Source organism: Rhineura floridana, chromosome 7, assembly GCF_030035675.1.
Source record: "Rhineura floridana isolate rRhiFlo1 chromosome 7, rRhiFlo1.hap2, whole genome shotgun sequence".
NCBI classification, from domain to species: Eukaryota; Metazoa; Chordata; class Lepidosauria; order Squamata; family Rhineuridae; genus Rhineura; species Rhineura floridana.
In genome coordinates, this window is record NC_084486.1 from 64966909 (window position 1) to 64979013 (window position 12105).

Below are 12105 nucleotides of genomic sequence, written 5' to 3' on the forward strand. Positions count from 1 at the left end.
AGCTATTTTCTAATGCTTTCTCAAGACTTCAAAGCATGCAGTCAGTCAGTGGTTCTCATTTGTAACGGGGGGGGGGGGAGAATACTCAGCCTGTCTCTGCATCTGAAGCTTGTGCCTGTTCCCCTGATGAATTCCTTTCAGACACTGCATGAGGAGCGCCACCTGCTGAACATGCCATGCTACCACTGCAACACCCTAAGTTTCCACTTTACAAACATACCTCAAGGGAAACGCATCATCTAGACCAGTGGTTCCCCAACTTTCCCCCCCACAGACTACTTGAAAATTGCTGAGGGTCTTGGTGGATCACTTAATGATTTTTTCTGCCTATTGTAGCAATTGAAATGTGGTATACTAGATGCTGCATGATTTTAAATTTATATTTTTACAGACATGCTACAGACCACCCGAATGAAGCTCATGGACCACTGGTGGTCTGCCCCAATCTAGACACACATCTAGAATTTGCAGATCTTCCTGTGAGATAATTTCTCATGTTACCACTTCAGACATTACATCTAAACTAACAATGAGCATGAGAAAGAAACTCACCCTCTTTTGAATGCTCCCCCTGATGTCTGATGCCACTCTAAGAAATGAAGGCTGAAGATGCACATCCTGGGCGAAAATTTAAAACGTGCAATTTCTTACAGCCTAATTCCAAGCAGGTTTACTGAAAAGTAATCTCACTGAGTTCAATGGGATTTACTTTCAAGTGAGTGAGAAAAGGAATACTGCCTCAGTAGCTCTTTCCTCACATCATTTCAATTTTTCTGTTACTAAAATGTCACTCTTTATGTATTAAAACTCAATCAGGATTCCTCGAATACAGTCCTGGACAGAAGAAGATATCAACAGCCCAACCCCTATTGTATATTTTTCAATTATAAACACAGAACTTGGTTGTGGAAATACTTTTCTAGGCATCTCATTTAGTCCTACACAGGGCTCCTCCAGATAATCTGCTTATTGAACATTCAACCCAGCTGGCTTGCACAAAGCTTGAGCATTCATTCTGATTTGTTTGCAGGGTGGCTATACAACAATGGTCATTCATCCTGATTTGCTTGCATGGTGTTTATACATCTTCCTGTTAATCATTCATCCATCCCACAGTTTTCAGTGCATTTCTGTCACAGCCAAAGGGCGGGGGGGGGGGAAGTGGTTTTGTTGTGACAGAGGGCTTTAATCCACTTTAATTGTGCAAACCTACATTTATAGGATGCACTTGAATCCCTCCTGCAAAATAGGGCACAGTCCAAAATAATGTGCCAAAATTAAGCTCTAGTCTATATTGCATAAGCACAAACTTCTGAGATTCTTGTGCAAAACACTATAAAAACAGTGGGTTTCAGGATGCCACCACTGGTTAATGTCTGTGTGCATAATAATTGCTAGAGAGATGCAAGTGTGAGATGCAGAGAACATTGCCTAGATTTGGAGGGGTAGATTAATTGTAATTTAGCTTTTCACATGTAGTACAGAAGTAATTGAGCTGTTATCATGGAGTCAATTCCCATAATGCCATGCACCAGAAAACTTTCAGTAGTCATACTGACCTATTCTGAAATGTTAAAACTAACAATTTAAATAATTGATCATCATTTTAGCTCCCACTACTAAAAGCCTCAAGGCAGTTGACAGCCAACTCCCTCCCACCTAAAAAAATCCACATCATTAATCATTAATTTTATGTTTGCACTATTAAATTATAAAGACAGAAAAAGTGGTATTTCTTCCCAATATTTTGGAGAGGAGGTATTTGGTAAATATCCCAGCAGCAGACAACTGGAAGACACATCTGACATTATTTATTCCAACCTTTCTTCCTAAAGACTAGCCAGTCTCAAACGGGGCCTGAGGGGAACGTAAAAGGGACAAAACAGCAACACAAGCTACAAAAGTTCCACTTCTAGGTCATCTGGCTGGAATCAGGCAGGAATGTCTGAGCACCAACACTAAAACCACAATCCTTTGCGAAAATGCGCTCATCCGATTATTTATAAACCAGCACAGCAACCATAATGTACAACCCAAATAAGTCCTCAAAAGCAGCTGCCCTTTCTGCCTTATGGGGAGCTGCCACTGGAAGGGGAAACATGAAAAATCGCTATGCACACAGGGATCACCAGCACACCACACTGGAGATTCTAGCCTGTGTTTTGCTCAGGATGCATAAATCTTTGTCTCTTCCTACTAATGCAATGGTAAAGTTTGTTGAAAAATCTACTCCTGAAACCAATTTGTTTTTATTCACTGTTAGTCCCACATAACATTCAATTGTCCCCAAATGTATCAGCCTTCACATCCTCAATTATTTTTCTCTCATTTAGTTCAAAATCAGCTCCACAATATCTGAACTTGCATTTTTCCCCCGGTGCTATAGGTAGAGGCATGTACATATGTTAGAGAGAGGATGATCTCGTCCCCACTTTGGCATGAGGAGAGAGATTCTGTGTTGGCCATCAAAGGATGTTGACAAAAAAAAAACTCTGAGATTTGCGTCCTTTCGGATCTAGGAATAAACATTTAGAAAAGGATAGGGGGGTATAGGTACTAATGCAATCAGCTTTAGAACTCCTTGGCATATTGTAAATTGACCTATTGGTAAGCTTTATGCTCATTTGATTTTCATTTATATATTTTAAATGAACTATTCATTGTTGAATTCTTAGTGTCATTTTGTACTCTTCAGTATGGCTATTGTATTGTATTTAGACTGTTTATTTTCTGTAAATACTTTGAGCACAAACATCTGTGGAAATTGTGGTAAACAAACACACTATGAGGTTCAAAATTGTGAGAACCCTCCCATATATCACAACAGCCTGCTTTGGGACATCACACCAAAGTGGGACTTGTGCACTCTTTCTCACACTTCTGGAGTGACATCCAAAGTGGGAACCTGGACATGTGCATTATAGTGAAATGAATTAGTTGTCCCCACAACTGAAACTTGTACATCTCACCGTGGGATATGGTGAGTGGCTAGGGATTAAGTAAAAAAGCATAGGAGTTTCCTCCTCCTCTTTAAAAGGAGGTCATGTGAAATTAGCCCTGAGTGAAAGGAACACTTTTTATATACCATTTTTATAATGCACCATTGCCACTGTATATACTTTGGAATGTTGAAACTCAACCTGCTGGTGATATAATATTTGTCATCATTCCCTGTTTCAGAGGTAAAGGGGGACAATGAATCCTGCTATCAGAAATCTATCAATCCTTTCAAAGCATATTGGTTATCCCTGTCTGATATTCCTACAAGGATACAGCAAATACACAGAATAAAGACAAAAGAAAGAAACTGCAATATGCAGGTGCCAAAGTTGGGGAAAGCATTACTTACCAGGCTTGCCTTTGTTTTGGATTTGCAAGCAAAGAACAAGAAGCAACAAAAATGGAAGCAAAATAGAAAAATCAGGAAATTTAATCAAGAAAGCAGAAAAAAACTTAAGTGCAACAACCTGTAATGCAAAGAGCACAACATTCCTTTAATTCCATGGTGAAGAGTTAAATAGCATAGTAATCTTGAATGGATGAATGTGGTTTCAAATGTGAGTTGTAAGAATGAGAAGCCAGCAGATGAATGAATGGTTCAACAAAAGGTGGGGTGTGGGGTGGGCAGACGGGCTGTTAATATGGAAAGCATAAAAATGGAGGATGTTATATATGGAATTTATCTTGGCCAAGTGCTCAGTACTAAAGGCCATTTCAAAGAGAACTCACACAATCTGTGGATGAAGTTTTGCTTTCAGAATGGTGATATTTTGCTTTGTAAACTCTCCTGTCACCCTATGCTTTGCGTGTACAATACATGGCACCCTGTGTTGCAAACAGAAAACAACTGAAAAATAATTTTGGAATGCAGACAAACATGCAATTGAGGCTGAAGCTGAGGCAAGGAAGGGATTGAACAAAGACGATTATATGAAGACAGACAAGATCTGAAAGGTACATGTCAAGTATACTGAGAGCTATACAAACAGAGTGACCAAGCACAGCTCCTACTCTTTTATCTTTTGAAGCTTGCAGTTATGTTTGCATCTATACTTCTGGCAAGAGTTTCAGTACTGAGTTCAGCATTGTTAAGACTCTTCCTCTAGAGGCTTCTCAGGACAGCCTGACCCCATTCAATATTATATCAAAAGGGTTTAGCAAAATACATATACACATACATACATATACACACACACACACACATCAGCTGATCTTGCTGCATGTCTAACCAAAGGATAGAGATACATGTAATTATTATTATTTAGACCATTTATATACTGCTTGTATTTAAATAAATCTCCAAATAATGTACAACCTAAGGCAAAGCTCTCTTAACACAGCAGATACAAGAAAACTACAATCAATAAAATACAATTAACTGAACAAATGAGGACTAGAAGGAAACTGCAAAGTAAGCAACATTCCCTGCTCTCCCCCCCATTGGAATGTGAAATTCTGCCATTAACATATGAAGTAGGAATGGGGGATCTGTGGTCCTCTAGATGTTGCTGGGCTGCAATCCCCATCACCCCTGACCATTGGCCCTGCTGGCTGGGGGTTGATGGGAATTGGAGTCAAATAGCATCTGGAGGGCCACAGGTCCCCCACCCATGATATAACACATCCTGCTACTGGAACTATTAAGTCATCCTAACTGATTTTTTTAAAAGAGTAACATAAGCACAATTCTGAATCTCGGGCATTGAGGCTTGAAGCCACTGTGGGATGTGTGGAGATTAAAGCCATAATGAATGTGCCAAAGCACCTCTGACCTCCAACAGCTGATTTCTCCTGTTCCTGGCCTACATTGGTCCCACCTTGGTGGCTACTAGGGAGGATTCAGTACACACTATTAGAAGTGATATTAGAATTGGTTTTAACAGAGGGTTTCCCCCCTCTCCTATAATTATTCTACAATTAACAGTCTATGCAGACTCTCAGGAACCTTTTCATGCAAATTTGCAGTTCTAATTCAATCAGAACCAGCCAGTCTTTTAACACTGCAGATACAGTGCATCACACATCACACACCTAAAGAAATGCTTAATGCACACCCTTCACACAAAGCCACCTATTTGAGAGTGTTCAATTTATGTGACTATTTCCTACTCTCCAAGGGGAAAGAAATGTGTGTCTTGGGACACTTACAAATGAATGTTAACATTAGGTATACTGAGGGGACATGCACTCACTTCTATGAAGTGACAGATTGGCCAGTTCATCATCAGTCAAGCGTCTCAGCTGTATCTGTCTCCAATCAGATGCTGCTCAAAAAGGGCAGCAACATCCACTTTGGGTGACCTCCTAAAGGTTTAATTCAGGTTTGCGTCTACACCAAAGTTCATGAATCCCTCTGGCTATGCACAAACCTATGCACTGGAGTAAGTTCCAGTGAGCATAGTGGGAATTAGTTCTGAATAAATATGCATATGATTGCACTGTATATTCAATCTATGACTGTATTGTAGTAATTTCATTTCGAGTTAAAAAAAGAAAAAAAGGAAGGGGGATCTGTAAAGATTCAGTTGCCCTGATGAAGAAATGGTATAGATTTTCCCAAAATTAATTTCAGCAAAAACACAAGATTCAAAACTCTTGAGTTAAAAAGAGAAGAGGAAGCAGAGCCCTGATTCCAACGCCACATTTGCAGTGAATTGTTCCAGTATCCACAGCACCAAAGATGACACAATACCCAAAGATTGGTCTGAAGACATATGATCAAATTTTACCGCTAAAGGTAAGTGAGTTTGATTTTGAACACTGCCTATAGGGAGCACCTCCTGGGAATTATACCTAACAACTTTTGAGTTCTTCAAGAAAAGAGTAGGGTACAAGTGTAACCAACAGACAAAATAACTGATGCACTGTATCAAAGTGGTTCTTTGCATCAGGAAAATGTTCCAGAGGCTCATTTCTGTGAAGGGGGGGAGACTAGGAGATGTGGAATGGAATAAAAATTAAGCAGAAACCATCCAAATACCTTTCTTCCTATCTCTTAATTTGGGGAAAGCTAATCTGTAGAGCTAAAAAGCAAAAGGTTAGCAATGAGTAAATTTGGGCAAATTTTAGGCTGTCCCTACTAAATACTCTGCTTTCACAACCAGACATAGATGTGTGCAGTACACAATGGAAACTGCTAACAATAAATGCATAATGCTGATGCTGAATGGCATTGACAGAGGAGAAATAAATATCAAAGAAAGAAACAGGCCAGGATTGGAATTATCAAGATGGACAGATACATAGATACACACTTATATAGACGTGTAAGGAACAGGAAGAATTAACCTGAACAAGTACAAAAACTGCATTTTAAATATATAATTATACATTTTAATAGGTGTATTGAACTGACCCACTGCATATTTTTAACTGAGCTGCGTGAACATATGGTTATACAATGCAGTATCAGAATTTACACTTTGTACTCTGCATACCTGGCCTCTGCTACAAAATGGCACTCCCAGACAACAGAAACTTAGTAACCGTTAGTACACTGCTCTAGTCTGTTTTATTTACATCTGGAAGTAGATAAGTGGTTACTCCACTGCAACGTCAGTAGCATTTCATTAATCTACAAGATCCACATTAACACTGGACTCATCAGGTGACTTTGCAATTATTATTATTACTATTATTATTACTATTATTATTATTATTATTATTATTATTATTATTATTATTATTATTATTCTGCAGATAAGTTACTTAGGTTTACCGGGGTGCAGTGAATTAGAAGTAGGACCAAAATTATATAGCTTCCAAAAAGACTATAAGTTCAAGCCCTTCAAACTGATGCCCCTTTATGAAGCTTTGGTCCATCAGTATTTCTTCACATTTAACATTTCTTCACAATATAACACTTAAAAAAAGGATGTAAATAATATTTTCAAGCTCTAAACAGTCTAAGTCCAACAGCATTTTTATGATGAAATAAGCTGTAGCTTATGCTCTGCTAATATCATCTTTCTGTCTCAAAGGTGCTACTAGACTCAGTACTGTAAGTACTCTACTGCATTTCAAGCTAGCGACTAATAGATTTATGTAATTAAGCAAGTATGAACTATAAAGTTAATGAGCAGGCTATTAATGACTAAACTAGTCTGGAACACCAATGTTGTCCAGGAGTGCTGAGCCTGCAATATTTCCATATCTAAAATTTTATGAACATTTATTTGTGAAATATTTATGTAGCTATTTGAAGACCAAATACTGACTTGCAATCATTTAAACTTGCAAATACTGACTTGCGATCAGATAGAAAGGATCCCCTTCATTGGCGGTTTGAGTTGAAAAAATTGTTCAGTTTTTTTATTCAAGGTGAAGTTTGTCAACGATTGGTTTGTCATCTAACCACTCCATTTGGATCTTTTTCTTCTTAATCTAGAATGTCATAATGTGGTTGACTGTAGTCCTATGTTGGTTCAACGGAAATGTGGGAATTGGTTCAAATCACATCTACAGTATGACACATGGCTGTGGTATCTGTGCACATTTCTTTGGAAACAATTTTTCCCATAATCAATGAAACTAGCTTTCAAGGGAACAAAGGGGTTATTGGGGTAGTTAAAATCCCCAAGACCACCTTTAGGCATGTGCCAAGTGGTTGCACTTGTGAAGTAGGGCTACTGACCCTCCTTTCTTAAAATCAGCTTTGTGCAGACTACTTTTGAGACTCCTCAGAGTAAAGAGCTACCATTATGGAAAAGAACCAAAGCCCTGTTGTGCACACAGAACTACTTGAATTGTGCACTGAATTGTGTTTAGAGTGCTTAGGATCAGATTGCCAGTTACTCAATATTTGAGTATCTAAAATTTTTTTCTTGCTTCAGTACATCAGTTGTAGCCAATGTGGTGCTCATCAGATGTATTTGGACTACAACTCCCATCAGCCTCAGTCATCTTGTCCAGGGATCAGGGATGTTAGGAGTTGTAGTTGAACAACATCCAAATGATACCATGTTCGCTACACTTGTCAAAGATTATCCATGGCAGTAGTAATTGAGCGCTGTGTCATTCTGATAAGAGTTATAAGAGTTATGATAAGCATTATGCTGAATGATGAAATCCTTCTGAGGATATAACAATGGATTTTACACAAGATGCCAAGGTTGTGTGTACAAAGTCAAAGTGATGTGACCTGCTATGTTTTTCTGAATGTTTCAGATCTCAGTTTCACCAGAATGCAATGCTGGTTTTCTAGGACTAATTAGTAGCATCTGACCCCTAAGATTCCACCACAATTTTTAAGGCAAAAAGTGAAGACAAGTGTAGAAGCCAACTTTAAATGTGTTTCTACCTTCTCTTATCAGAATTAGAAGTTAATCTTCAGAATCTTGTCAGAATTAGAAGGTAATCTTTGATGACACCACTACCTACCTATCATCTGAGCAATTGTCTTCTCATACTCTGAAACAATTTTCCTATACAAGAGAAGGAAAGAAAAGACGATGAACAAATATGCAGATAAATTACTTTTTGCAATGGCATCTGTTCAAAGGCTTGTTAGATACAGTGCCTTGCAAACGTAATCAGACCCCAGACCAATGCTCTCATATTACTGAATTATAAATGGTACACTGTAATTTCGTTCTGTATGATATTTTATTTTGAAACACTAAAACTGAAAATCAATTATTGTAAGGTGACATTGGTTTTATGTTGGAAAATGTTTGTAAGAAACATAAAAAAAAAATGTTGCTTTCATAAGTATTCAACCCCTGTGCTGTGGAAGCTCCCAGTTTACACAGATGAAAGAAATTGCCCTATTGAGGACACAAGTACCTTACCATTGGCCTCCACCTGTGAACCATTAAAGTTGCTGTCACATTGTCAAGATAAAAACCCCACTGTTTAAAGATCATTGGTCAGGATGTGTATCTGAAGGAAAATGAAGACCAAAGAGAATTCTACAGACGTGAGAGATAATGTATATCACATCACCTAGGCACTGCCAAGAAAAGGCCATCCCTCAAAACTCAGCACTTGAACAAGAATTCAGACTTGTGAGAGAAGCCACAGAGAGGCCAACAATCATTTTGAAGCAGCTACAGAGTTCAGTGGCTGGGAGTGGAGTAATGGTGCACCAGTCAATCATATCAAGAGCTCTGCATAACACTGGGCTGTATGGAAGCGTGGCAAGAAAGAAGCCGTTACTCAAAAAGAACCATCTGGAAGCATATCTGGAGTTTGCCAGAAAGCATGAAAGTGCCCCAGCTGTGATGTGGGAAAAGGTTTTGTGGTCAGATGAGACCAAGATAGAGCTTTTTGGTCAAAACTCAAAGCGCTATGTGTGGTGCAAACCTCACACTCCCCATGCCTCCAGACACACCATCCCTACAGTGAGGTATGGTGATGGCAGCATCATGTTGTGGGATGCTTCTCATCAGCAGGGACTGGGCATCTTGTTAAAATTGAAGGAAGAATGGATGGAGCAAAATACAGGGAAATACTGAAAGAGAACCTGCTTCAGTCCCCTAAAAAATGGAAGCTTGGGAGGAAATTCACTTTTCAGCAGGACAATGATCCCAAGCACAAGGCCAAAGCAACATTGGAGTAGCTCAAGAACAAAAAGATGAATGTCCTACAATGGCCCAGTCAAAGTCCTGATCTCAATCCCATTGAGAATCTGTGGTGCTCTTTCAAAATTGTGATCCACAAGCGACGTCCAACCAACCTGGATGACCTGGAGCAAATCTGCCAAGAAGAATGGGGCAAAATCCCTCCAACACTGTGTGCAAAGCTGGTACATACCTACCCCAAAAGACATAAAGTTGTTATTGCAGCAAAAGGTGGCTCTGTCAAATATTAATGTGTGTGGGCTGAATACTTATGCAAGCAACATGTTTCAGGTTTTTTTATGTTTCTTACAAACATTTCTCAACATAAGACCAATGTCACCTTACTATAATTGATTTTGAGTTTCAGTGTTTCAAAATAAAATATCATACAGAAGAAAAATACAATGTATCATTTGTAATTCAGTAATATGAGAGCATTGGTCAGGGGTCTGATTACTTTTGCAAGGCACTGTAGATTCAGTATACATAATGAGACAAACATAGTTGAATTATAACATGGCAACATTCAACCAAAGTCTAACTGATACACAGCACAGTCCACTTGATATATATGGTGGGGTTGTTAAAATCACCTTTCCACCAAGACATTCAATCTGCCACCCATGTATTGTGGCCTTTCTGGTGCCAGATGAGCCTTCACCAACCTGATGTCCTCCATATGTTTTGAGCTACAATTCTCATTTGTGCCAGCCAGCATCTGGAGGGCACCAGGTTGTGAAGGTTATGCTTGGTAGATTCCCTCTTCTATTGTAGATTTAATCAAGGGGTTAAGAGAATGAGATTTTCTGGCCAATCTTACGAGACCCTTCTTTGAGGGGAATAATAAATCTGTTACTGAACACGTGACAAGATACCTGAATCTCATATACTTTAGACCTGCTATGATGGTTACTTCCTAGCTTGCCACAATCATTGGTTCTACTGAGGCTGTGATCTTGTATTTCATATTTTGTACTTTGCTTACTGTTTGACTGACTGAAATAAACATCTGATTGATTGATTCCCTGCTACCTTAGTCCATACAGACCACACAAAAAAGGAAGGCCTTTATCAATCACCCATTAACTGCAAGTTTGACGGGCCTACAATATGGAATTTCTTGAACTTGCCCAAATTTGGAAGCAATTTGCTGATTAATTTTTGTTAATGTTAATTTTGTAAGCATCTTCGCTATGGAAAGAAGGCATATCGACCATCCCTCTGGAGCTCCAAGAGTCCAAATGCTACAAGACTTCTGAGGTATGCAGACTACGTGACCTGAAGTGATGATGCATCACAGACTTCACAATTTTAAAACAGTTTTTGGGATTGATCTACGTGTATTAGAAATCAATGAAGGTTTTGTCAATGACTTTGGTGGAAGACAATTTGTTCCCATGTAGGGATGAATTTGCCAGGAAGTGTATATTTGTCGGGGGGGGGGAAGACAGTGACTTGCCTCATCTTGTACCCAAGCCTGTATATTAAAAAGTAATTAGCAATTGGATTCTTATTTTGAAAAAATATAAAAATAATCGGTGATGCCATGGCAAATCCACGCACACTCCAATTTTATGAAACAGTCATAAACTTGTCAAGCAAAATGACAAGTTGCAAGCTTTGTCCTCATTTTAAAACTGCACTCACATCCTATCACATCCACATTTTAAAAACACACATTTGCATCCTGTTTTGGATTTGTTCTCAAAAAGAGGCTAGTTAGTATAAGCAGATTAAGTGATTTAAGCAGCTGATCCATGTGTCTCCAGAATGAAATCAGGCTAATCAAATGTGACTAGCCTTGATCTGTTGTATCTGAGTGATGAGTCAGTTTGCCAAGCGAATATTCAAGATAGTTTGCATGGCTGGCTATATTGCCTTGGTTAAAAAAGTCTGAGGCTAAATCCAAATGAGACAGATTCTCAGACTCTAGCCTTTCTACAGTAACAAAAAATGATGTAAAATCTTTAAAAAGAAAGGTGGCCTGAGTTTTAATGAAACATCCTGGATCAGCTGGCCTTTTGCTTTGTTCAACCTAGGAAACAGACGGGGAACCTGCGACCCTCCATCAGAACGCAGGAAGCTGCCTTATACCATGTAAGACCATCTGTCCATTTCCCTCAGTATTATCAACACTGACTGGCAGTGGCTTTCCAGGCTCCCCAGGATAGATCTTTTCCCAGCCCTACCTGGAGATGCCAGGGATTGAACCTGGAATATTTTGCATGCAAGGCATATGCTCTGCTACTGAGCTACATTTCTCTGACTACAAATCACGTAACCTTGTTCATTGGCCATGCTGGCTGGGGCTGATAGGCGTGAAAGTCCAACAACATCTGGAGGGCCGCAGGTGAAAGCATGTGAAAGCCAAAGGTCACAATCTGTTGAGATTAGGGTGGCTATGGGTCCTACTTAAAAAAAAGGACAGTCCTCTATTTGAAGGGCAGTCCAGCCCAAGTCTGGTTTAAAGATAAAGAACTATAGAAAGGGAAAAGCAGTCTTTAAGCTGTCTGTGAACATTTAGCCTTGGACAGCAGACTGAGCA

The 12105-nt window shown here is 39.2% G+C and overlaps 1 protein-coding gene across 11 annotated transcripts in view; it reads right to left on the reverse strand.

Annotated features, from left to right (window-relative positions):
* The window catches only part of TACC2 (transforming acidic coiled-coil containing protein 2), a 262416-nt gene that overhangs the window by 5923 nt on the left and 244388 nt on the right, over positions 1–12105 (reverse strand). For all 11 annotated transcript variants that reach the window (XM_061635785.1, XM_061635784.1, XM_061635786.1 and 8 more), the window contains one exon: positions 8380–8423. In XM_061635785.1, coding sequence (XP_061491769.1) covers positions 8380–8423 — 44 coding nt within the window. The remainder of the gene's footprint in view (positions 1–8379; positions 8424–12105) is intronic.